Source organism: Chelonoidis abingdonii, chromosome 1 (genome assembly GCF_003597395.2).
Source record: "Chelonoidis abingdonii isolate Lonesome George chromosome 1, CheloAbing_2.0, whole genome shotgun sequence".
Taxonomy (NCBI): domain Eukaryota; kingdom Metazoa; phylum Chordata; order Testudines; family Testudinidae; genus Chelonoidis; species Chelonoidis abingdonii.
This window is the reverse complement of record NC_133769.1, coordinates 152,354,819-152,381,094: the sequence shown is the minus strand read 5'-3', so window position 1 is coordinate 152,381,094 and position 26,276 is coordinate 152,354,819. Positions and strand designations below refer to the sequence as shown.

The following is a 26,276-nucleotide window of genomic DNA, read 5'->3' as shown; positions in this document are numbered from 1 at the left end:
GACACACCACTTCTGAAAAGTTGCCGATCCCTGCTCTAGACCCCCCCTCACCCCACACTGAGGCCCTCTTCACATCCAGGCCGTCTCACCTCCTTAATCATATTCCCCCATTGGGTGACCACAACAGAGGCCTCTGTCAGTTCCCCAGAACCTCCAATCCCCACACCAGGGGAGGCCCCAAACCCATACACTTACCGGAGGTGCGGGGTGGGTCAGTGAAGCGAGCTGGTCTCATTACAGTGTTGGAAGGTGGCTGCTTCTCCTCATCCCACATTGAGATCTCTTCCTGAGACGCATCCCTGGCAGAGCCTTCCCCCTGAGGGTTCTTTCCATTTGTCTCCTCCCCTGGAACACAGGCAGCTCCAAGATTTGGCCCCTGGTGTAAAGGCTTTTCCAGCAGTGACTCCTGCTCCATGGTCTCTGCCCCAAAGGCCTCGCTGAGCTGTTTCACCAAACAATTTATGGTGTCTAGGGAAAAGGTGAGGATAAGACACCTTATCAGACCCTGGGGAGAGGGTGAGACCCCACCTGAGATACTGTACTCAGGTCTGGACCCTACAATGTCAGAAAGATAGTGACAAACTGAAGTGTGCTCAGAGAAGAATTAAAAAATGCTCAGGGAGCCAGAGTGGTGAAATTCTGGTGGGAGACTTCAAGAGCTAAGTTCACCCAGCTCACCAGAGCCAAGAACAAAGAATATAAAACAAGAATCATCTGTAAATATCTGAAGGACACAAAACCTGAGGGAATTGTGGTAGTTAGGAGGCAGGGTGTGAACAGGGTACACTGAACTGGGGAAGGGAGCTCAGGAACCATCCCCAGTCCTGAGGGATCTGGGAGTCTGGGGAGTGGCTTCTATAAGGGAAAGGTCCAGATCCCCCAAGAAATGGGCTGAAGAGTATGATTCTGCCCCAAACCCTGATCCGTCCATACAACAAGCCACATTCCAAGAGAAGACATATACTTACCAGCCATCACAGCCTTCATAGGGGTGCGTGAGATGCCAAGGGTTGGAGAGCGAGGGTCCCAACTCTGGATCTGTTCAGTTGCCCTCACCGCTTCCTTGGGCTCAGCCAAGGGGCTTCTCTGAGGGGAGCTCTCCACCTGCGAAAGAGTCGGAGCCAGGCACAAATGGACACAGCTCACAAACTGTGACCAGAGCAGGGAGACAGATGCACAGTGGGCAAAGCCAAAGCAGAACTGGGATGTTCGGATGAAGAGCAGAGGACTAGACAGGCCCATGGTCTGGGTGAGACACACTGAGAGAGAGGGGGGCAGGGAGGGGACGGACACCACACTGGATACTCCTGTTTTGGGTCTGACTGGGCTGGGGGAGGCGGGATGAACCTGATCGCCTCTTACCTCAATGGGAGTCCTCAGGATCCCAGGCGTGGGGGAGCGGGGGTCGCTGACGTGGGCCAGGTGCTTGTTGAGGAAGGGTTTCGAGGTGGGTGTAGCGGGGAAGCTCTCAGCAGCCCCCATGGCTGCGGGCACCAGGAGTGGCGAGTCCTCCACGCCCGAGTCCGCCTCCAGCAGGGAGCCCTGCGGAAAAGGGAAACGCTGCGGAGTTACCCGCAGGCGCCGCCGCTGCTAAGCAGGGAGCTGGAGGCGGCCCCGCGCCTGCTCAGCTGCTGGCTTCCCGCATCTCCCCTCCCCGCGCTGCCGGACCGCGCTCCCCAGCAGCGCCCGCCCAGCCTCACCTGGGCCCAGTCTCCGCCGCGATTCAAATCTACCGCGCCCGACCCCGCACCCCCATTGGCCCCAGCGGCTGCCGCTCGTTCCCTCCCCTCAAAATACACCAGGCTTCCTGTGACGCGCGCTCATTGGCCATTCGTAGTGCCAATCACTCCGTAATCCCACCTCTTAACCTCCCATTGGCGAGACAGCCAAAACTTTAGCGCGACATCATTCATGAAACAATACCTCCCCACTCTCTGTTTCCTATTCGCTGGAATTTGTTTTTTTTTCCAATCTGATTGGCTATGTCTTGGCCTAGCACTTTATCATCTTCTATTGGCTGGGTCGTTAGGCTTCCAGGGCTCATTGGCTTTCCCTCCGTCAATCTCAAAGCGACTCCGCCCCAAGTGACTCTTGCGCTTGCATTGGCTGGAGGTTTAGACGTCTCTACCTAGATTGTCCCAGGTGGCTGTCCGTATACAAAGGGCAATTTTGATAGGGTGAGCGGGGCTGGCCTTGGAACGAAGGGGGCGGAGCGATTAACGGTAGCCCCACCTCTCTGCTTGTGCGCCTGCGTGGAATGGGATTGGCTAGCTAGTCTCCGACATCGACGGTCTGTGATTGGTCAGGGTGGGGCTGCGGGCGGTGCTGCAGGGAGCCGCTGTCATGGCGGAGCTGAGTGAGGCGTTGCTGTCGGTGCTGCCGGCCATCCGCGTGCCCAAGGCCGGGGACCGGGTCCATAAGGAAGAATGCGCCTTTTCCTTCGATACACCGGTAAGCGCCCCCGGCAGCTCCTCCCCTTTCACCTATGGGGCCGCCTGCTCTCCGGCCTGATCCCCAGCGCGCCCGGGCTCTAGGGACCGGCCCGCGTGGGGCATGCTGGGATATGAAGTCTTCCATGGATGAGGGGTCTGTTCGGCTCATTTGAGTGTGCGGCTGCGAGGACTACAACTCCCGGCAAGCCCTGGGTCCCGGCCCCGTTGGTGGGCGAAGTGTGCTGGGGGCTGTAGTTCTGTCTGCTCCAGCGCTGCCCGCGGAGCTCTGCCTTTCCGCCGCCCCGGCAGCGGCTCCGCGGCTTGTCCTGCTGACTCATCGCGGGGCGGCCCGGCTCCCTCAGCGCCTGCTGGGATGGGGAGCGCAGCCCCGGGACGGGTCTCCTGTGCGGAGCATGCTGGGAATTGTAGTCCGCTGACCCCTCCCCGGAGCGAGCCCGAGGGGCCGGCCCAGCCGCGCTGCAGCCCCCGAGACCAGGGTCGCTCCACGAGCGGCGCGGAGGGCTCCTCGCCCCGCTGGTATCTCTGGCGGGACGAGCTGCTCTCGGTGCACGCTGGTGGGCGTAGCCCGGCTGGTCTGGCAATACTGCCCACCTCGCAGGCCCGGAAACATCCACGGGGGTGATCTCATCCCTGATCCCCTTGCCCACCCCCTGGAGGCCGGGTTTGAACGCGCACGCCCTCCTTCCTGGGATTTGAGAGGAGGAAGTTATTGCAGTTTCTTACACCCACACCCCTGGCCCAGTTTGCGGGGGAGGTCTCCATCATCTCCTGGGGGCACAGCCAGGCCCTGTCCTTGGCGTGTGGAAAATACATCCAGGCAATTGAAGGGGTTGAACCAGCCCTAAGCTCCAAAATTAAAAGTCCCTCAGAACCTCCCTGGACTCACCTTGTCTTAGGGACCCTGTATCCTCTTAGGCTGGAACACAAAGTTCTCCTTGGCGCCAAAAGCTGGGGGATACCCCAGTACTGTGTCATTAAAAGAGATTGTCCCTTCTCCCCCTCCCTTTCCCTCCAGCCACATTCATCCAATGGAGTTACAGCCTCAGGCATTTTTTAAACAAGGTTCCATTTTTTCATTGGGAAGTTAGTGTTGGTTAAAATGCTTGACTGGCAGCCCCTGGGAATTGGAGGTCTCTATCCCCTGAGTGAGGACAGCCTGAGTAGCAGTGCAACAAGTTTCTCTCCCTGTACACCCCCTGATAAAGTGCTATACACTTCCTGGGGAGGGGAGTTCAGCCTCTGTGGTCCATTCAATCCTTACACTCACTGTTGAGGCTTCTAGCTATAAGGCTTACTTGTGCCCACTATCAGGGCGTCAAATTACTTGATACCACTGGTCAAGAGCTAAGCCTACTAACCAGGATGAAAAATACCTGCATCGCCACTGCCATTGCTGTTTCTATGGATGAGTACAGTTGTATGATATGTTTTCTTGTATCAAATTGTAACATTGTCGACCAAATTTTAACTCTCTAAACATGTAACTTACTGCCAGGCGCTCACTTAGTTTTATCTCTTTTTCTCTCTCTTTCTGACTCAACTCCACTTTTTTTTCATATAATTAGATCTTTTTATGTTGTCTTCAGTGTCTATTCTTCACTTCACTTCACTACAAGAGTTAGACCTATTAATCAAAGACAGACATGAAAAGATTTTGGGTCCCACTGTCCAAGGCAATAGGAAATGAAAGACTCTTCTTTTCCTCCACAAGCCCTGCATCTGAATTCTGTTTGGGAATCCCATTTTTTGTTTCTATCTCCATTTCAGCTTTCTGATTGCTGTGACACAGATTAGATTCTTCTCTGGTATTTTGTCTCTTTCCTGGTCTCCACATTTAGGTGTCTCTCATGCTCTCCCCCACCACTTTTAAATAGCATCAGTGCTGTAGGTACTGGGAGGTTGCCAAGCACAGCAGCATGAGACTGACCCGATTCTTGTCCTGGTCTATTTCACAGCTGCCCACAAGGTTCCGAAACAACACCAAAAACAAGATTCTAGTTAACTTTCACTCTGCAACAATTTGGCAAAGCTCTGGGCAGCACCAGTAGCACTAGATCCGTCTATCTGCAGAGACAGGTTGATGTAGCTGCATCAGTTTTGCCTGGGTCATATTTTGCAACTATAAGTGCTAAAATCTTTTTTAAATGAGGTTACAGCTCCTCAGAAGTTTATGGGTCTGGCCTGATTCAGCTTCCTACTGTGGATAAACGGGCAAGTGAATTTTCAAATAATTTGTAGTGGTGGGAGATACGTATCTTGCTGGCAACTAGAGTGAGACTTGACAACTCCTTTCAGACCAGCCACTGAATGGCTGACACATGGGCATGATTTGCAGTCATTGAATGGAGCTGGATTAGAACCAGCGTACTAAAGGTAAAAGTCTATTCTGTTCTGGTAAATGCCTTCCTTTAGCCCCTCTGAGACGTGTCTCCCTATCAGTCTGTCTTTCTCCCCTAGGAGTCAGATGGGGGTCTGTATATTTGTATGAACACGTTCCTGGGCTTCGGGAAGCAATATGTAGAGAAATACTATGGGAAAACAGGCCATCGGGTCTATCTGCACCTCAAGAGAACACGCAAGCTGGTAAGAATGGGGTGCTTGGAGCTGGGGGACACACTGCATTGTCAAACCTGCTCTGAGTCTGAGAAGAGGGATCCAACTCCATGTTCATTCAGACCTGAGGCTTTCCTTCATCTGAAACACAACCTGGTGTCCATCGTTCCTCTCCCCCACCCCCCCATGGGACCCCAACTCCAAAGCTCTGACTCAATTAGTTATTGTATTGGCTTCCTGCCCCATCTCTCTCCACCTGTAGTATCTGCCTCAGTTCCACAGGCTTTGGACTACCCTCATACTGTTTGGCATCCTTATTGACTGTCTCCTCTCTCTCCTTGCCTCTAAAACAGAAGGAGGAAGACAGTAGCTCCAGTGCTGGAGACCCCCCCAGGAAGAAACCCACCCGCTTGGCTATTGGTAAGAAAACAACTCCATCTAGCCCAGTTTCCCTGCTGTGCCAGATCAGACCTCTACGGCTGTCTAGCCCAATGGCCATTCACTCTCGCCTTTAATGCCTCTGTGTTGGATGAGACCCGGTAGTCCTATCTAGTCCAGTGTCCATGTATCCGGGAATGGCCAAGAAGGATAGCTGTTTAAAAACCTGCTGCAGTGATGAAAGTTGCTTTATGTTCAAGTCTATAACAGTGGACTTATGTTGACAGATGGAATTTGCATCCTCTCTAAAATCTGCATACATAGATCAGCTTGAACACTGCTATGCAAGATTAGGGGCTGGGGTAGAGTTTGGGGAAACTTTGAGGTCTCTTGATCAAAAGGTTTCTGAGTCCCTCATACAATTTTACATAGTTGAAAAACCTGACCCTTTTTAGTGAAGATAGGGGGAAAATTATGGGCAGGCTCCTCCTTAAACTTTTCTGTCTAGAACAGTGGTTCTCAGCCAGGGGTCTGGGGCCCCTGTGGAGCCATGAGCAGGTGTAAGGGAGGCCACCAAGCAAGGCCAGTGTTAGACTTGCTGGGGCACAGAGCAGAAAGCCAAACCCCCACTGCCTGGGGCTGAAGTTCGGGGTCCTGAGTCCAGCCACCCGGGGCTGAAGCCGAAACCTGAGCAATGTAGCTCATGGGGCCCCAAGCAATTGCACTGCTTGTTACCCCCTAAAGCCAGCCCTGGCTTTGATATGCAAAAATCCAGTTATTGTGACATAGGTGGGGATTTTGATAGCATGTTGGGGGGTCCTCAGAAAATAAAAGATGGAGAACCTCTGGTCTAGAATGTTCTTTGAGATCTAGGGCATGGTACTGAAAAAGGCCTAAACGCTGAAATATACAAATGATCCTTTTTGGAATGATATAGTGAAATGCTGCAGTGCTGGTGCTCCACTGCTGATCAAAGGGATGTTGTGCACAACCTGGAAAGTGTTTTGGTCAGGAATTCAGGCCAAGGACACTCAAAATGCTTCTTCCTCATTTAGATCAGATTTGAACCCAGAAACTCCTGTGCTACAGCCCAGACCTCCAATACTGCAGCTCAAAGTGGTAGGTTCTTGCCTCTTAGGTAGGCCAGCCACTAGAGGGAAACGTATAACACACATTGAACCAGTGTATTAGATCTGCTTATCACCTTAAAATTCCATTTTTGTGTAGCAAAAGCTACTGAGAGTGATTTGGGCCCTCTCAGCACTGCTGCAATAGGAATAATAACACTGAGTTCCTATCATTACCACCCTTTTTACAGAGGGGGTATCTGGGTAACAGAGGTTCCCCAAGGTTACTTGTGTCAAAGCCAGGAATAGAAGAGAGGTTTCTTGGTAAGGCAGATGCTTTCACCCACTTAGCTATGCTGTCTCACGGCGAGATTAGGCCAAATCCATGTGCTTAGCTATGCTCCTTGTACAGTTGAGTGATTCCTGTGTACCCACTCTACAAAGCTCTGCGAGACATGCATCTGTATTGGCCTAGCAAATAGCTGCACTTGATGACATTTCAGTGTAATGAATGAGGCAGGGACTGTAAGAAGGAAAAGACTGGCCTTTTGGTTAAGGCAGTAGTTCTCACCTTCTCTGTGCGGCGGGCTTCCTGCGTGATGTTGGATTCATTGCTTTGGGGAAGATTTTCAAAACTGACGAGAGGAATTTAAGATTTCTGGTCTTAAATCCCTTTAAATCTCCATGTTAGGGCTTGTCTGCACTTACCGGGGATTAACACGCAGTGATCGATGCATCAGCGGTCAATTTAGTGGGTCTGGACCTGCTAAATCGGCTGCAGATCGCTCTCCCATCGACTCCTGTACTCCACCTGAACGAGAAGCGCAAGGGGAGTCGACGGGTGAGTGTCTCCCATCGACATAGCGTAGTATGGACCCCACAGTAAGCAGATCTAAGTACGTTGACTTCAGCTACTTTATTCACGTAGCTGAAGTTGTGTAAGTTAGATCGATCTCCCCTCCGTAGTGTAGACAAGGCCTTAGTCTCTGTGCCTCTATTCCCCATCTGTTACAGGGGGACAACAGGATTTCTCTACCTCACTGAGTGGGGATAGGATAGTTCCATCAGTGTTTGAGGTGTTCAGTACTGAAGTGGGGGTTTATAAGCACCTCAGTAGATCATTGGGATCCCTGTGGTACTCTGTTGGAGGGCCACTCCCACCTGTCGAGCCTGAGGCTCACAAGGGGTCCACCACCCCATCAGGGCTTTAAGAAGCTCTGAAGGGCCACCCTGAAACCCTAGTAGCCTATTTTCTTTTAGGGTTCAGGAACTCTTAATGCTCTGGGGATTCCCCATCCCCAATCGCTCCTTGTTGTGGGGGAAGAGTATGGTGTTCTCTGTTGGGACTGGGAGCCCTGAGCATGCATCAGGAGAGATGCTGAGAAGGCATGTTTGCGTATGTTGAGGGGCCTGGGGATAGTGTGCTGACTTGTGTTTTTCAGTTGACTCTTCCTGGTATTTCTGAACCCACCAAGGTTTGTAGTTCTCTGTCACTGTGCTGGTGTAACAGCATCATCATATCATTGCACTCAAGGGGTATTTGGAGGACGTGGAGAATGAGAAAGCATTGTGCTTGGTGTAATGTATATTTTTGATTGCCAGTAGCGATTAGGCTTTTCCATTTAATCAGGCGATGGCTCTTGAAAGCACTGTGGAATGGAGGCTCTTTTAGATAGTGGCTGTTTCTAGAACATTGGGTAAAAGCGCCTGCCAGACAGGGTGGGTAAAAATGGATGATTTAAAAAAAACAAAATCAGATCTGTATTTAAATATTTTGTTGTTTTTAAAAATTTGCCTATTACAAATTAAATTTGAAATTGGCAACCTATGTTAAGACTTAAATGTACTATAATCTTTTTAATGAATTCAAATTACAAAAATATTCAAGCACTATATATTTTCTGCTAAAGTTTTAAAGAAAGTTGTACCACTGAACTGGAGAAAATCACTGGCTAAGCACCTAGACCAAAGTTTGCTAAAGTGCTAAACCAGCTTTTGACACAGTAGCCTCTTCTGCAGGTGCAAAGAGAATTTTTTCTTTATTTCAATTTATTCAACTAGTCCAGTTCATAACTACTTCATTTAAAAACTGATTGTGAGTTGAAAAAGCAAGAAAATTTGTTTCCTCTCTTCCAATCTATGAATAAAAATGTGGTGTGAGAGGACATTTGTGGTTGGGAAGGATTTTTCCCCCAGGTCTGATTGGCAGGTGTCCTGGGGATTTTTCACCTGCATCTGCAGCATGGGGCACTGTGGGTCACTTGCTGGTTTGAATAAGAGCAAATGGTGGATTCTCTGTAACTTGAAGTCTTTGAATCAAGATATGAGGACTTCAGTATCTCTGTCAGAAGTTATGAGTCTATTGCAGGAGTGGATGGGTGAGGTTCTCTGGCCTGTGATGTGCAGGAGGTCAGACTAGATGATCATGATTGTCCCTTCTGGCCTTAAAGTCTGAGATCTACTAGTTCTAAAACCTTATACATGGCGACTAAAACTGTCCATTCAATTAATTAACTACAGATAATACTTCCATTTCTTTAATCAGTTTTAAAGGCAAAGCGTATTGTGATAAACTTCCTATTTTTTCTTATATATCCATTTAAGGTAATTGTATTTAGCACAAAATAGTTTTAAAATGCTGATTTTTGTACCTATTAAATTGAATTCCAACTTCTATCCAAATGCAGCTTGACAGAAATCACAGGCAAAAAAGTAATCTACCAGAAAAGAGAGGCTAAAAATGGTGAATGATGCAAAATTTAAAAATTAAAACTCTGAATAACTGTTAAGCTATATGACTGCTTAAATAAAGATGTATAAATACTTCTTTTTGCCAATCAAGAGAATACACTGTATCAAATTCAGAGTAAAGGTTATATTTAGTTACAAATGAACATATTTCTAATGGTTATGAATCAATGAGAATCAATTGTTCTTTAGGAAATTAACTAAAAAATACAAATGTAAAAACGAGATTAAAATGGATGGTTTTCAACCAAGGTTTTCTGCTTGCTGATTTAAATCACTTTGATTTTTTTGTATCAATCTGTCCTGGTCAAGGATGATGCAAAGTTGAACCTGCTGGCAATCAAAGTAACAACTAGTATTGACTGCAAAGACTAGATGCCCCAGGCACAATAGAGTGAACCCTTGTGCTGAGACAGACATTAGAACCCTGACCAACCTAGCTCATTTGCCTTTTTATTAAAAAACAGCAACAACAACAATGGAAATTAATTTACAAAGGAAGGTCAGGTTAAGGTTGTTCCTGAACCAAGTGCTGTCTGCTCCTCGTACCCTTCAGGAATGTAGGACTTTAGATCCCCAAACTCCAATGTTAGAAAACCAGGAAATGCTCAGTTAGGGTGACTTCTGCCTTATACCACCCTTGTCCAAACTGCGCATTCCTCATGACAGTCCCTTGGGGGCTGGGTTAAAAGTTAGGCTATCTGATCTTTCCATTACAAACTGTCACATTCCAGGGTGCAGTTCAGACCAGTGAGGAGTTGTCACAGTGTGCCCTGCAACCATGGGTGCCTCATAATGCTTTGCTGTTGTAGCTCCCAACCTGGGCTGCTCACAAACAGCCTAACTGCATGCAGCTCACACCCTGAGTGTCTGTGTATAGCTGCAATCCTGATCCAGTGGGTCTGAGCCCAGCAGCCTGTCGGCACTCTGGCTTCCACCAGCCTTGGTTACTAATTTCAGGTGACCCAAACACACTCCCAGTTCTGAATTTTCCCAAAAGTGTGTGTCCAGCCCTTTCTTGGGCAGTTCAGATATTAAGGATCTGTTGCCCCTATAAAGGGTCAATATTCAACAGTTTGCTACTTTAACTGGCGTTACCAAACAGTTGACTTTAAACACAGCACTGGATTGGTTTAGATTAGAAACAAGTTTATTAAATTACAAAGAAAGAGATTTTAAGTGAATACAGCTACAAAGTATTAAAGTGAGAAATGGTTACAAGAAATACAGATAAAACACTTCTTAGCTAAAACTTAACAAACTAGAATTGGTTCAAGGTAAAATCTGTACCGCAGGTTCCCGGCAACACATCTGACCAAATCCTCAAGTCAGACTCTCCCCGCAAAGTCAAAGGGCTAGTTTCTTGGTCGTCTTGGGGGACGAGAGGGGAGAGAGAGAAAATGTGCATGCAGATGCAGGGTGTTTTTGCCCCTCACTTTTATAGTCCAGTCACTCTTTGAAAAATATTTTCCTGCAGTTACTCCTAGATAAAAGTTCATTCCAGCTGTGTGGACAGAGACATGGAGTCTCGTGGTGTAAGAGGTTCCATGTTGTTTGCTGTCATGCAGATCAATCAGTTCCTGACCCCTTTTGTTGCCAAAGTACGGCCAGTTGACAAGTGATTGCCAGTCAACTTTGATGACAACAGACTAGAAGCATCATCTTGTTCTTAGATAAACCAGTTTGCACCCCTCCCCGAACTTGTCTGGTGAACACATTGCAGTCATAATTTCAGCTTACATGCATAACTCTTAATATGCATTTTGTACATACATTACATAAGAATATTGATGATCAGTGCATTACTAGTTTTTAAATAAGGCATATTTTGTACAAAGATTATTACAGTAGCGTGTAACGTTGTTCTTTGATATGTGGACAGTGACTGCTTGAAAGGGGACAGAGTAAAGGGGAGAGTGTGGGAAACTACTTGAACTGTGCATTTCCTGGTTTCTGTAAGTCTGTGAGGTTTGTTCTTCTAACTCTAATGTTTCTGGCAGAGACCTGAGCTAAGCACTTTCACACTCTGCCCTCAAACACCAGAACAGCAGGAAGCCTCCCTTTGTGGAATGTGCAAGGAGCAGTGAGCAATCTGCCTTAGCCAAGTGTTTTGGAAGGGGTAGGGAGTGCACTGGCCCTTGGGTTTGGGAGGATTTCTTCCTGTGTCCCTCAATTACAGTTAGTTGTCTTTACATCTGTGAATCAGGAGCAGGAATGCCCCCAGTGGTTCTGTCCTAGCTAATGTCACTATAGACCAATGGTTCCCAAACTTTTAACAACCTGTAAACCCCTTTCACTAAAATGTCAAGTCCTGTGAAACCCCTCCTAAAAATGAATATTTCCAAGGATTTTCTCTCTTACCTGAGTATAAATTATAAAAGCAGTGATCTTGGAAATAGTTTGTTTTTATGACATGCTTATTACACACTATTATTAATTACTATTTATAATTACTGTATTTTTATTACATTACGAAAACGGCAACACTCTTCCAAGATCTCACTTTTGTAGCTTGTATCACTTTGAATAAGCCTGTTATAAGACAAGGCTCCTATGTTTAATCCAGGAGTATAAGATGTGACACAGCAGGAAGGTATTTAAGAAGCCAACTCAAAGAGTTCCTCCTATACAAGCATTCAGGTCTTGAGCAGTCCAGGCAAACAACGGGCGTTACAACAAAGCTTAAACTTGTTCTTCATAACAATTTTTAAAACAACACTAGCTGCCTATTTAATTTTAAAAACAGCAAAAAATATCCACCTCCCTTTCCATTTCTTATAAGAAGTCTTGACGTTTAAATCTCCTCAGTGTGATAGATATGCTGGCTTTGATCTGCTTAGCTCTTGGAAATCCAGGGGCTCCAGGCTGTTGGCCCTGTGCTGCCCGGGGTCCTTAGGGACAGCTCTGTCTGCCATTAGGGAATTTTTTCCTGAGAACCCCCTGTAACATTTCATGATTCCCCAAGGGTTCACGAACCCCAGTTTGGGAACCACTGCTATAGACTTAGAGCTAGTCACAGCTCTAAGGTTCCCTAGTTCACATAATATCCAAGGCTGGATGTCATCCATAAAGCAAGAACGCGGGCTGGGTTATAGATTCTTTGCCTTTTCTCTTACTGAAGTGTTCCTTCTCTTGTAGGCATAGAAGGTGGGTTTGACATCCCAGAGGAGAAGTTTGAATATGATGAAGATGTAAAAATAGTTATTTTGCCAGAGCACCTGGAGATCCCACGGGATGGGCTGGAGGGGCTGCCAGACATGGTCCAAGACAGGGTAGGTCTTTATTTTCTGTTGGCAGGAAGCACGCTTTTATGGATTAGAATTCTCCTACTTTGTAAATTGGATCCAGTAGTGTTGTGGGCTCAGGACTGGAATGTGGCTGGGTGGAGTGGCATTAGCAGAGCCTTGTGGGGAGCCCAAGTCTGGAATAACAAGGGTAGGTGTTGTGGAGCTCTTATCTCCCTGTATCTCCTGCTCCCCAATTCCAGATTGCCAGTGCGATTGAGGCTATCCTGACAGCAGATTCAGCCTCACGAAAGCAGGAGGTGCAGGCATGGGATGGAGAAGTTCGCCGTGTTTCCAAACATGCTTTCTCCCTGAACCAGCTACAGAACAGCGTCCGCATCCCTCCGTGGTGAGTCTGGCATCAAGCCTGGCCATGTTCCCTCTCACCCTGGACACTTCACAGCCCCAGAGAGGAAAGTTGTGTTGTGATGGGACTGTTGCTCTGTCACTGGAGGGGGTTTCTCCTGTGGGCCTTTCCCTGATCAGTGTGTGGCCCGTTATACAAGCTGGTAAATTCCTGGAAACTCTGTGGGTGAGAGGTTGACTACAACTGACTCCTGCCCTATAGGTCTCCCCGGGTCCTCTGCTTCCTGGAGTAGGAGGGGAGTGGAATCCCAAAAGCCTTCGCTTGTGCCATGGTGGGTGAGTAATAGGGAATAGACTGCTTCTTTTCTCTCTTCCCTACTGGCAGTGGTTGGAAGTGCAACAAGTGCGACATGCGTGAGAACTTGTGGCTCAACATGACTGATGGATCCATCCTGTGTGGCCGGCGCTACTTCGACGGCAGTGGCGGCAACAACCACGCAGTTGAGCATTATCGGGAGACAGGCTACCCGCTGGCTGTGAAACTGGGAACCATCACCCCCGATGGGGCTGGTGAGATGGGGGACTCAGTGGAGTTGCAGATGCCAGGCGTCTGAATGGGCTGAATCTGGACACCATGGTCCCCTGACAGAACAAGTGAGGGGGATTTTGGGGTGTCACACTAATTGTGCCAATGCTGTCGCCTAGGATATGCACCAACTAGCTGCCACCACCACTAGCTGGGCTTTCCTCTGTGGAGGGGGCAATGAGCTAATTGCTGAAACCCTGTGCTTCCCCTGCCCCCTTCCTTGGAATTTGAGGGCCTTTGAAAGGTCTATCTGTATTCCCTCTTCCCTCCAGCCTGGGATGGGGGGTGCTCATTGTTTTAGTGGTCTGGGACAGGGAAGGGGGATGGATGGCGCAACACCCTTCTGTTAGCCTGGCACACAGGGCCTTTGTACTAGAATCCAAGGCAAAGCTGTTTGCTCCGCTTCCTTACCCCACACCTTTGGGGAACTTGGGTCCCCCATTCTTCCCACTTTAGGACAGTACTGCTTAGACCAGTGGTTTTCAAACTTTTTTCCTGGCAACCCAGTTGAAGAAAATTGTTAATGGCTGTGACCCAGTGGAGCTGGAGATGAGGGGTTTGTGGTGTGGGAGGGGCTCAGGGCTGGGGCAGAGGGGTTTGGGGTGAGGGCTGGGGGGGGGCCAGGAATGAGGGGTTCAGGGTGTGGGAGGGGGCTCTGGGCTGGGTCAGGGGTCGGGTTGGCAGGAGGGGGGGGCAAGGTGTGGGCGTGGGGTCAGGCTCGGGGTAGGCCAGGGAGGGCTTGGGGTGCAGGAAGGGCTCTGTTTGGGGGGGCGCTCAGGGCAGGGGGTTGGGGCACAGGGTTATCTTGGGTGGCTCCCAGTCAGCGGTGGTGCTAAGGCAGGCTTTCTGCCTGTCTTGGCGTGGTGGACCACACTGCATCCCAAAAATGGCCAGCAGGAGGTCTGGCTCCTAGGCCGAGGTGCGCAAGCGGCTCCGCATGGCTCTCGTTTGCAGACCCTGCTCCCCACCCCCGGCTCCCACTGGCCAGTGCTCGGAGCGGGGGCAGCATGCAGAGCCCTGTGGTCCCCCTACCTAGGAGCCGGACCTGCTGCTGGCCGCTTCCAGGGCTCAGCATAGTGTCAGAACAGGTAGGAACTAGCCTGTCTTAGCAGGGCAGCACCGCCAGCTGGATCTTTTAACAGCCCAGTCGGCAGTGCTGACCAGAGCCGCCGTGACCCAGTACTGGGTTGTGACCTGCAGTTTGAAAACCACTGGCTCAGTCTGTTAGACCCTAAAGCTCTGAGCACTTTATGTTGCACCCTCCCCCTAGCAGCAGGTTGGTTGAGGAAGAAGGGGTGGGTGTTAATGGGATCTGGGAGTAGTTGGGGTATAAGCTAGTTTCTTTCCGTTTCCTGTCTGTTTTCCCACAGACGTTTACTCGTATGATGAGGATGATATGGTGCTGGATCCCAGCCTGGCTGAACACCTGGCTCACTTTGGGATTGACATGCTCAAGATGCAGAAGGTGAGAGGGAAACTCCCAATCAAAACAAGGGGTCTGAGTGTCACAATTGCACCTGTATTTCCCCTCAGGGGTTCAGCAAGGGCACCACTCTCAGGGTTCCAGCTCCCCAGCTGTCACCTCGCTTGGGTGGTGATGCGTGTCTCTCTCCCTGCTGACTGGAGTATCCTCAGGCTAATAAACTTACCAGAGATCACCCCAACTCTGACATGGGTTCTGGCAGTGATTAGCCTTTCAGACTCAGCAGAGGGGTCTCGTCTGTGGTCACAAGTTCTTAATAACCTCAGAACTAGCGCACACATGAAAAATTTAGTCCAGCCTTTATACAGTTCAGAGATCTCTGAGTTTCCAGTTGCAGGTAATCAGCAGACAATGGGTTTTTTTCTCCCTAGGGAGGTTTTTTGAAGCTACACCCAAGTACCTCCTAGGAAACCCACTTCTCACATATTGTCCAAAACAGTTCTTTGAAGTTCCTAATGTTTCCCCAAGCTACAGACAATCCTACAATAACACACTATCAATTACATTTTTAATACAATGGACCCTCCAAATGTTTTAAACCTAATTCAGTAAGGTTTGTTTAGGGTATTGTAAGCATTTGTCCTCTATCACACTGAGTCTTCAGCTGGATCTGAGTCTCCAGTCACCAGCCAGGGTGGGGGCTGTAACTCAGTTACTATGCACTGGTCATTGGGTACACAGCCCCCACTTCCTCTCAAGCAGAGAGCTGACTTGTTTCCCTCTCTTCTCCTCCATCCCCCAAGATTCATTCCCTTGTGGCTTCTGTTGTACTCCAAGCAACGGGGCTTCCCTTGGGGAGATGGTTTCTCAGACTCTGACAACTCAGTGCTGGGGCATGGTTCCTGAGCTCTTTTTCCTTGGCTCAGACTTGCCCTGTTCCCCTTCTCTACCCCCCCCCCAAATATTTCTCCCCTTGGCATTGGCATCTCTTAGACATTTGCACACCCTTTCCATGTCTTTCTTCCCCCACCTCCTCCAAATCATAGATTTCACCAAACAGGATGGCCCAGAATGTATCTGTGGCTCTTCTCTGAGCTCCTCTGGTCCATCTCTTCTCTCCACAGACAGACAAGACAATGACTGAGCTGGAGATTGACATGAATCAGCGCATTGGGGAGTGGGAGCTGATCCAGGAGTCTGGGGTGCAGCTCAAACCCCTCTATGGCCCTGGTTACACTGGCATCCGAAACCTGGGCAATAGTTGCTACCTCAATTCTGTGATGCAGGTGCTGTTCAGCATCCCTGACTTCCAGAGAAAGTAAGTGAGCTAAGGAAAGGCCCCCTTCCCTCAACACTGCTCCAGGATTGTGGGTTACTTAGGCCATTTAGTCCTGGTCTCCATCCCAATTGCCCCAGTCCTACCTGAGCTCTGAGAGGAATTAATTCACTCCATCCTTTGAGGGGTGCTGTGGATCAGCATGAAAGATCCCTAATGCTGGGATCTTACCCTGCTGGATGCAGCCTGGTGCTCTGTCTGCAGCTCTCTTTGCCTCTCTGGTTTGCTTTTCAGGTATGTGGACAAGCTGGAGAAAATATTCCAAAGTGCTCCAGCAGACCCCACACAGGACTTCAGCACCCAAGTGTATGTAGTGCTCTGAAGAAAGGGGGATGTGGTATGGATTTGGGGTGTTCCAGTAGGGGGCCTCATGTCCCACCCCATTCTTAAATTGCATTGTGTTGCAAATAGGTCTCACTTCTTCTGAGATGCCAACCCCTTGAAGTCATTAAATATCTCTGGAACTTTCCAAGAGTTGAGGTTTGGCCAGGAGATTGGGCTTGATGGGCTAAAGCAGGGGTAGGCAACCTATGGCACGGGTGCTGAAGGCGGCACGCGAGCTGATTTTCAGCGGCACTCACACTGCCTGGGTCCTGGCCACCGGTCTAGGGGGCTCTGCATTTTATTTTATTTTAAATGAAGCTTCTTAAACATTTTAAAAACCTTATTTACTTTACATACAATAGTTTAGTTATATATTCTAGACTTATAGAAAGAAACCTAAGAACATTAAAATGTATTACTGGCACCCGAAACCTTAAGTTAGAGTGAATAAATGAAGACTCGGCACAGCACTTCTGAAAGGTTGCTGATCCCTGGGCTAAAGGGTCTAAGCCCCAGCCTCAATCTCACAACTGTATAGCGGGCAAATGTCCTGCAGGGTGCAGTAACCCAGGCTGCCACTGAGAAACTCCTGGTGGCTGTAGTACCCCTAGCTGTCAGCAGAGGGTGTCTGGCTCTGCAGCACAGACTTCCAGCCAGAGAGGTGTCTGAGAGAAGAGAGTACCAGTTTAGGTGGGAGTAGTCCAGGGGTTCCCATAACAAAAATTGTGGTGGCCTGAGAGCAGCCACCAACTGGCAAATTTTTCTGAAATATTTAACTAACTTTAGGAAAAACAAATAAATATACGTATACGCACATCCAAATCCTTGTCATTGATTTATGTAGGGCTCTTGTATTTTGGTGCATCTGGCCCCTGCTGCCTCCCCATATCGCCTGTAGCCCCTGCTGCCTTTACCAGCCCCCCCACTGTCCCTGGGCCCTGCTGCTCCCCCACCATTGCTCTAAGCTCTCTTTTGCAGCGTCGCACCCAAGGCTCATCCCGCTCCTTGCCTGTTGACCACCGCACCTAGCAAAGCCAGCCCTCCTAAAGCCCACCACCAGAATCCCGCAGCTGAAGCTGGGTGCAGGGGGCTGCAGGGAACAGCCGCTGCTTTGCCCCCTCCCCTATCTCTGCCCAGGAGGCTGTCATGGCTGCAGGAAAACCCCTTGGTGGCCACATTTGAGAAACACTGGGCTAGTCCTACAGAGGCTGCATACTGTGTGAGGAGCAGGGAATATAGACTTATCTGGGAATATTTTAATTGCATGCACATGTCCTCTGCTTTTCCAGAGCCAGCGACAATTAAAGGTGGTTCTTGAGCCCAGTCTTGGGTCAGAGTCTCAAAGGCTGTGCGGGGCAGGGGCGGGGGTGACTGAGCTCTGGAGAGGTTCTCAGTCTAGGGGTGAGGAGGAATAGGTATGTGAATGTTTCTGAACAGGCGGGGATTGGGTCAGTTGCTAAAATGAGAGGGGGATGGGCTGGCTTGGGTTGGCAGGGTTGTGTGTAAGGGAATGGGAGTGAATTGGTGATTGAGGCTGTGTGAATGTGAGTGTGGAGAAGATAGGGGTAGAGGAAGGTGGTAGGTGGAGAAGTTGGGCCCAAGAGAGCACAGTGGAGGGTTGATAGTGGATATCTCATGTTATCTCCTGCCCACCCTTGGCAGTAAAATGTTTGTCTCTCACTTTGGAAAATCAGTTCAACCTGCTGGTGGGAATGGGGTGTACTCTGCTTCCAGCTATCCCATGACGTGGGCCGCAGCCATCACTGATTTGGAGGGATTGCATTCTGCCTCCCTCAGCCTCCTGTACAGAGTTGCTTCTCTTCGCTTCCTATGCCAAGCTGCTGCGAGATGTGGCTGGTAAACGACTGTCGCAGTCCAGTGCTGGCTGCCTTTCTGTGAGTGGCTAAGGCTGTCCCTCCACAATCCTTACCTGTTGGCCAGGGAGGAGCTGAGGCTCAGTTCTAAAGTTCTGTGAGGTGTTCAGATGGAAGATATCAGACAGCACTGGGGGCAGCAGAGCAGGATGAGACAGAGGAGTCGGGGCTAGGTAGGAAGAGGGAGCTGAGGTCAGCCGAGGCAAGTCAATATGAGTTTCAAAGTGATTGAACTGGCTTCTGGAGCGACAGGAGTGTTTGGGTTGGAAGCAGCGTGGTACAGCTTTGATGGGGAATCCTCTGCTATTCCAGAGCCAAGCTGGGCCATGGGCTACTCTCTGGGGAGTATTCAAAGCCAGCCTCTGGAGACGGGGAACAGCAACCAGACCAGAACCAGAAGGTGAGGACTGGGGCCCCACTACCCTCATGGGCAGGGAATGCACTAAAGCATGTCTGTGATGGTGTGGGGGATCCTCTATGGAGACACTGTCCAGGGTGTTGACCCTAAATAGAGGCAGGGTTTGGAAAGATGTACCCCAGGGCGGAGTTGTTGGGAGGCCATGCTCACTCCTTCTTCTCCTCCCCACTTTCTTCTAGGGCATGCAGGCTGGCATTGCTCCACGCATGTTTAAATCTCTTATTGGCAAAGGGCACCCGGAATTCTCCACCAATAGGCAGCAAGACGCCCAGGAGTTCTTCCTGCATTTCATCAACATGGTGGAGGTAATGACTGAGCCACACTTTCTGATTCTGATCCTGATCCTGAGAAGCGGGAAGCTCCTGTTCTGAGCTCCAGCAAGTAGGGGTTTGGCACCTAGGCTGGATGGAAATGCAGGGAGGGGGCCAGCATACAGGTATTTTGAAACACCAGGTTCACGAGAACTAACGGTTCAGGATACCAGTGAATGACTGCTTTGGGAGAAGGGGATGAGGGTGCCTAACAGCAGGGCCTTTTGTTCGGGGCTCACCCCCAGCCCCTGTGAAATTGCTGTGTGTAGACTTTGGGGGAGCTTGGGGTACCCAGGGCTCCCCCTAAAAATGGAACCCTCTCCTTTGGGGTGGGAATGGAATTGGTTTCTGGAGACTGGTGGTGCTGATTGAAGGCCTCCAGCTTCTACACTTGGACCAGGGACAGTGGAGACGGTTGGTTGTCTGTGTCCCACATGGGGCTGGCGCTCCTGTGATTGGTTTATCTGGCCACCTTGATATGACACATCTTCACCATGTTGCCCTTCCCAGAGGAACTGCCGCAGCTCAGAGAATCCCAATGAGGTCTTCCGTTTCCTGGTGGAGGAGAAGCTCAAGTGCCTGGCCACAGAGAAGGTGAAATACACCCAGCGTGTGGACTACATTATGCAGCTGCCCGTGCCCATGGATGCTGCACTCAACAAAGGTCAGTGGCCTGATGGTGACTGAGGAAGGGACAGCAGGCACTGGGATCAGTGAGGAAACTCTACCTACTGTGCTTCTTTACTGGGGTTGAGGGGATCCCTCAAGGACCTGAAGAAGCAAGGTGTTCTGGAGCCAAATACTTCTCCTTCATCACCCCATGGAGCTGGGCAGGGTGGATTTCCTCAGAGATTCTGTGGACAGGTATCAGTCACTCGAGTTAGGGATCAAACCTTTCCCTTGCCTCACACAAGGCAAGGGTTGTGACTTAGCCTCTGGGACTTCATCATAATGAAACTATCCTGATGGCTGGAGGAGATCGTGTGCCCTATGCACCACTCTAGGGAACATGTCCTGATGGGCCCATCTAGCCTGTGTCCTGCCTCTGCAGATAGCCAACAGCAGGTGCCTTGTGAGCGCCTGGAATCTGGACCTGACTTCTCTGCCTTGTCCCCAGATGAGTTACTGGAATATGAGGAGAGGAAGCGCCAGGCGGAAGAGGAGAAGCAGCCGCTCCCTGAGCTGGTCCGAGCCAAGGTGCCTTTCAGCTCCTGTCTGGAGGCCTATGGGGCTCCAGAGCAGGTGGATGACTTCTGGAGCACAGCCTTGCAGGCAAAGTCTGTGGCTCTCAAGTGAGTGTGGTTTGGAGGCGCTATCTAGGATAAAGATTAGAGTGTGAAAAGCCCTCTTGGGAACCCCTTTCCTACAATACTGTGGGTAGGGATGTTTCCTAGGGCTGCTAGTTCCCCTCTTAGAAATCCATGACTTGTCAGCCCTGGGGGCGGTTCCTGAGCCTCTAGGCTCAGTCTTGTCCTATTTTCCATGGGGATTACAGTGGGCAGAGTTGAGGTGGCTGTGGGGTCTGCAACACTGCATTCTGTGGTGGTACAGAAAATAAAGCAATGGAAAGCCAGACAAATTGGCAGTGGTGTTGATGCCCTATTGTGTGCCTAGCCTAGGAGGTTGATGTGGTCCAGCACTCTGTTGTTCTCCCCAGCCCTAACTTTCGTTTTAAAAGAAGTCTCTAATTCAGGAGTCGGCAACCTTTCAGAAGTGTTGTGCCGAGTCTTCATTTATTCACTCTTAATTTAAGGTTTGGCGTGCCAGTAATACATTTTCATGTTTTTAGAAGGTCTCCTTTCTATAAGTCTATAATATATAACTAAACTATTGTATGTAAAGTAAATAAGGTTTTTAAAATGTTTAAGAGGCTTCATTTAAAATTAAATTAAAATGCAGAACCTCCTGGACTGGTGGCCAGGACCCGGGCACTGTGAATGCCACTGAAAATCAGCTCGTATGCTGCCTTCAGCACATGTGCCATAGGTTGCCTACCCCTGCTCTAGTTATTAAAGTTGAACAAAACTTTCAAAACATGAAATGAGCACAACTGGTGCACCAGTTTCCTTGAGTTTACAGAAAGACTGAAACTATAGGCTGTGAAGGATGAGTTGCCCCCGTCACTTCAGCAGAGCTAACTCGAATGCCAGTGATGATACTTTGAATGTCAGATTTATTAACTGTTTTGCTGTCCAAAACACAGATCATAGTAACTCAAGGCAGTAATGAAGAGCTACAGTGTCTGCTGAGTGGCTGTTTGTTCTGCTGCCACTGGCATTCCTTTCCCAGTCAAGAAGGACTCGAGCCCAAGGAGCCTAGCAGAGCCCATGAGGGGAGATATTTTGTTACAGACAAACTGAAAGAGACCTCTTAGCAATAACAGGTCTAAAGAGACGTTGCTTTTCAAGTTGACATTAACATTCTACTGCAGTTTGGAGTAATGACTTGTATTCAAACCTTTCCTCACATCCAGTGCTGAATATACCTCATTCCTTCAACTGTAGTTTAAAATGCACCCGTACGAGTTTGTTTTACCTGTATTTAATTAGAATTCTAACATCTCCAGTGGCCTGTACCACATGGCAGGGTTTGCGGGGGAGGAAGGAGTGTTTGGTTTTCCTGGAGGTGGTCTCCACCCTTAAAAGTCTGGGAAATGCTAGGTTAAGCTCTCCTCAGTCAGAGCACTTCCTCTGGGAATTGTTCAGGGTTTGGCAGGCTCAGTGCTGAGTACAGTGGGGAGACCCAGAGCCATGCAGACCATTCCCTCTGTATTCCAGCAGTAGCTCTGGAAAGTGCAAGACTCCACACCCCCTTCCTTGATTTCTACCCAAGCCAGCCAGTCTCTCTAGCCCTCCTCCTCCCTCTCCCCCTCCCCCATTAACAAAGTAACAGGGTAACCTATCCAGACGTGACGTATCACTCTCTTTCAGGACAACCCGGTTTGCCTCCTTCCCAGACTATCTGGTGATCCAGATCAAGAAATTCACTTTTGGCCTGGATTGGGTACCCAAAAAGCTCGGTAAGGAGAGTGAGGTGAAGCACGAAGCATTGGGATCAATGAGTCCCCAATGCTGCTCTGTGTAGCACCGCCCCCATGCTTAGGCATTGGGGTCACTACTGACAGGGGAAAGCATTCCATACTGCGTTGCTGTACTGCTGCTGCAGAACATCCCATGTGCATTCTCTACCCCAAATGGCTTATCTTTGAGGGCCACTCATCCACGCTTTTTGAGCTCACTGAACACGTCCCTGAGGGTCTGATCCAGACTCTTTTACAGATGTCTCTATCGAAATGCCAGAGGAGCTGGACATCTCTGCACTGCAGGGGACAGGGCTGCAAGCTGGTGAGGAGGAGATGCCAGATATTGCGCCTCCACTGGTGACGCCAGACGAGCCCAAAGGTAGCCTGGGGTTCTATGGCAACGAGGACGACGACTCCTTCTGCTCCCCTCACTTCTCCTCTCCAACATGTTAGTGACTCTTCTCTCCTCCTCCTAGTGCCTGACTCACTCCCTCACTCTTCTTATGACTTGTCTCCCAGGCTAATGATTTCCTCCTCCTCTAGTCTCTCTCTTCCTGTCCCTCTGCCAGTGACTGTGCCCCCTTGCATGCTCATTGTGCGAGGATGTTGCTGACCCCAGTAGCTCTTTCAGCTGTAGGTTTGTGCGGGCTCATATTAGGAAGGAGTGGGAAGTGGGGTATGCACAATGCATCCAGAAGGTCTTGCTGGGAGAGAGGTTTGATTGCACAAAGATTGGCGGCGTGGTGAGAGGTGAAGAGGAGACAAAGCTCCTGAGCCATTGCTAGGGAGTGCCTGGCTCAAGACTTTCATCTCTCCACCCCCTGCATGAGGCCTGCGTGCTGTGGGGGTAAAGACTTAGCCAAGGGAGGGGCAACGCTCACATGAGACTCAGCCAGGGAGGGAGGCTTGAGGTTTGCATAAGGTTGTGTGGGAGGGAGGGGACAGAACTCACACTAAAGGGGTGGTTGGGAGCAGGGCTGCCAAGGTTCCTCTAATCTCTGTGTCCCCCCCCCAGCCCCCATGTTGGATGAATCAGTAATTATCCAGCTGGTGGAGATGGGCTTTCCCATGGATGCCTGCCGCAAAGCTGTGTACTACACAGGGAACAGCGGGGCTGAGGCTGCCATGAACTGGATCATGTCGCACATGGATGATCCAGGTATGAGAACACATGACCATGATGAAGCCTTCCCACCCGGATCAATGTGCTATATGCTACAGCACTGCCTGCTGGAGAGGCCAGGGCTAAGACCTTAAAATGTTTCTCCACCACCAGAGCTAGTCCCTCTGAACTATGTTCTGTTTTCTGCTACAGATTTTGCCAACCCTCTGGTTCTTTCTGGATCTAGTGGGCCAGGTTCCACCATCATCTGTCCAGACCCCCCTTCAGAAGACAGCGTGGCCACCATTGTCTCCATGGGTTTTTCCCGAGATCAGGCTATGAAAGCCCTAAGAGCCACGGTGAGGAGCAAGGATGAGATTACTGTTGGACTGCAACCTTATAGGGCTGTGGCTAGGAATTGGGGGAGGTGATTAGATGGATGAGGGGTTCATGACCTGACAATTTTCCCCTGTCCCTGCAGAGTAACAGTCTGGAGCGGGCTGTGGACTGGATCTTCAGTCATATTGATGACCTGGACGCAGAGGCTGCCATGGACATCTCAGAGGGGCGCTCGGCGGCTGAGTCCATCTCTGAATCTGTCCCTGTGGGTCCCAAAGTGCGCGATGGGCCTGGAAGTGAGTCCTAGACACTGGAGGGCATGAGTTCTGCCCTCCTTTGGGTTCTGTGGGGGCAGGTTAATTCCCGGGGATGGTGGTGGTGATTTCTAACCAATGGGGCCCCAACATTCCCCAGAGCTTTAGCCTCCCTAAACGCTCAGGTCTCTCACTGATCCCTGGGATTCTAGCACCTCCCAAGAGTTGATGTGGCTGCTGAGGCAATGTAACAGAGAGGAAGGGGAAAAGGGTCTGTGCCCACTGGGAATCATCAGAGGGATGAATGAGATGTGGTGTCTAGTCAGATGGAGGAGAGGAATAGGGGTGTCTTGCCAGGGAGGTAAGGAGGGCTCTGCTCCCATTCTTCAGAACCCCATCTTTGTGTTGCCTTGGAGACTGTTCTTTTCTGGTCTCCCTATCAAAACACCTGGGCTCTAGCCAGCTAAATCTTTGTGGGAATTCATGCCCAAGCTGCTACACTACTTGCTGTAATGTGGAAAGCCCCACACAGTAGATGTGTGAGCCAGGGCCTTCTCACTCATCTACTTCCCCCATCAAGCTCTGGGAGGTAGGCAGCAGGTAGGGCTGGGATGCCTTGAAGGAGCTATCATCTCTCCTCCCGTTTGCTTCACCAATATCTCCACAGAGCTTGGCTCTAAAATTGTCTTGGCCTTGTGATCAGGCAGCTGCCTTGTTCCACCTACTCCACCATGAAACATGTCTTCTCAGCCATTATTGGGGCCCAGACTCCTGAAGGCCTCTCTAGGGAGTCATGGGACAATAGCTCCTCTCTAGAGAGCTCTTTAGGGGGATGAGGGTATCCAAGGGTGTGTAACCCTCCCTACCTTTGTCTCTCTCTGACCACCTCTTTTTTCCTCTCTCCCTCAGAGTATCAGCTCTTTGCCTTCATCAGCCACATGGGCACTTCCACCATGTGTGGCCATTATGTCTGCCATATCAAGAAGGATGGCAGGTAAGAAGGGCTTGAGGGGACAAGAAGTAGCCTAAAGGCAGCAGCTTCTAAGGATAAACCAGTATAATTCCCCCTTTATTTCAGTGGTCTAGTGTCATTCTCCCTCTGGACACACTGTCATGGGGGGAGGGAAAAGAGAGGAACAGGCCACTGTGCCACATGGTGGGGACAGACTTGCAGGTCAGCTGCAAGCTGGTAGCCCTCATCTCTCCATCTCTGTTTCAGGTGGGTGATTTACAATGACCAGAAAGTATGCGCATCTGAGAAGCCACCCAAGGATCTTGGTTACATCTACTTCTATCAGCGGATTCTCAGCTAGAACACCCTCCTACTGTGTGTGGAGCGGGGAGCAGGCTGCTGGCATGAGGAGGGGGAGGCAGTGACAATAAATACAGAGAAGCAGTGCATATTCTTTCACCCCACTCTCCACTGTCTCTCCACCTGTGCCACTGCTGTAACTCTGGGGGCAGGCGTTCCTTGGTTAATAAAACTAGGGGCTGGGGCCCCCATGGACATGAGTGAAGAGGGGTGGGCAGATGGATTTGTTTCAGTATAAAATCTCTCATTACTCCCTACTCCAAGACACAGCCTCTAGTGCTTTGCTGCTTGGTGTAATTCTGCCATCCCCTTTCAGCCTGAAAGGGGAGGAGGAGGGCGTGTGTATGTGTGTGTGGCTTTGTGTATCATGGGTGGGTGGCTTCTCTCCCTTGTGCTCCCTCCCACATGAGGGTGCTGTGCAGGAAATAATGTGGGCCATAAATAGCACCACTTCCTCCTTGTGTGCCCCTTAAATGCCAAAATACACAAAGGATAAAATAAAAATCTAAATACCCCCTGGCTTCTGTCTGTCCCATATGTTAGTGGGGGGCCCTGTCAGCTGGGGTATCTGAACTCCTTCCTCATCTAATGCAGTGTTCACTGTAACCCTGCCACTGGCAGTTCTCTGCTTTGGCATATGAGCCCTTGTGCTAAGAAGCTTGAACGGGAGACCTCACTGTAAAGCTAGATGCCCTCCTGTCTTTGTCAGCACCTGTTGTCCTAGTCTGTGGGCAATGATGTTGATGCAGAAGATGTATCTGTTAAAGCAGAAGTTAAAGATCACTGTGCTACCTGTGCCTAATAAATATCCCATCAACTGGAGGTATTTGCCCCTGGATTGTTCGGTGAGTTTGCAACTCTTACGGTTGTTCATGCCTAAATACCTATGGCTCTGGCTATGATGATCCACTCACTTATGTTTTCCACACTTGATTATTGGTGTAATAATACGTTCCCTTAAGAAATTACTGGATGCACAGTGCAGCAGCCTTTCTGGTGAACACAGTTCTGGTTTTGTTTTCTGTAGTGGTGTGATAGTGAAAAAGATGCAGGTCAACATCCATTCTCATTTAAAGCCCTACATGGGATGGGCCTGAACAATTCCCTTTCCCTTCCTTGACCAGTTGCTGGGGGTGGTACATGACTGTTTTGTTCCTCCTTTTACAGGATGAAAGCGCTATCCGTG

The 26,276-nt window shown here is 49.8% G+C and overlaps 2 protein-coding genes across 4 annotated transcripts in view; one reads left to right on the top strand and one right to left on the bottom strand.

Annotated features, from left to right (window-relative positions):
* CDCA3 (cell division cycle associated 3) overlaps window positions 1-1,804 on the bottom strand; it is a 7,199-nt gene extending 5,395 nt beyond the window's left edge. Inside the window, exons 1-4 of the mRNA XM_032802100.2 lie at window positions 1,701-1,804; window positions 1,363-1,542; window positions 969-1,104; window positions 196-468 (exon numbers count right to left, since the gene is read on the bottom strand). Of these exons, the coding sequence (XP_032657991.1) occupies window positions 196-468; window positions 969-1,104; window positions 1,363-1,482 (529 nt within the window). The 5' untranslated portion in view covers window positions 1,483-1,542; window positions 1,701-1,804. The remainder of the gene's footprint in view (window positions 1-195; window positions 469-968; window positions 1,105-1,362; window positions 1,543-1,700) is intronic.
* A 485-nt stretch (window positions 1,805-2,289) lies between these two features.
* USP5 (ubiquitin specific peptidase 5) lies at window positions 2,290-25,909 on the top strand. 3 transcript variants are annotated; one of them, XM_032802069.2, is made up of 20 exons: window positions 2,290-2,451; window positions 4,911-5,036; window positions 5,360-5,426; window positions 12,338-12,471; window positions 12,687-12,832; window positions 13,175-13,359; window positions 14,746-14,840; window positions 15,923-16,116; window positions 16,369-16,440; window positions 18,645-18,732; window positions 18,930-19,055; window positions 19,572-19,725; window positions 20,179-20,353; window positions 21,992-22,080; window positions 22,340-22,462; window positions 23,099-23,242; window positions 23,399-23,544; window positions 23,667-23,820; window positions 24,688-24,772; window positions 24,998-25,909. In XM_032802069.2, exons 1-20 carry the CDS (start codon window positions 2,344-2,346, stop codon window positions 25,089-25,091), a joined length of 2,505 nt encoding a protein of 834 aa, XP_032657960.1. In that variant the 5' UTR covers window positions 2,290-2,343; the 3' UTR covers window positions 25,092-25,909. The 3 variants fall into 3 exon arrangements, with proteins under 3 accessions (XP_032657960.1, XP_032657950.1, XP_074927480.1); XM_032802059.2 differs by having other exon boundaries at window positions 22,340-22,531; XM_075071379.1 differs by lacking the exon at window positions 2,290-2,451 and adding an exon at window positions 4,754-4,826 and having other exon boundaries at window positions 22,340-22,531.
* The last annotated feature ends 367 nt before the right edge of the window (window positions 25,910-26,276 follow it).

Bases quoted from the DNA above. Each gene is read 5' to 3' on its own strand.
- USP5 (XM_032802059.2), top strand. From the start codon at position 2,344: ATGGCGGAGCTGAGTGAGGCGTTGCTGTCGGTGCTGCCGGCCATCCGC. The intron at 18,733-18,929 runs GTGAGGACTGGG...ACTTTCTTCTAG, and splicing joins AACCAGACCAGAACCAGAAG to GGCATGCAGGCTGGCATTGC. The intron at 22,532-23,098 runs GTTAGTGACTCT...TCCCCCCCCCAG, and splicing joins TCACTTCTCCTCTCCAACAT to CCCCCATGTTGGATGAATCA.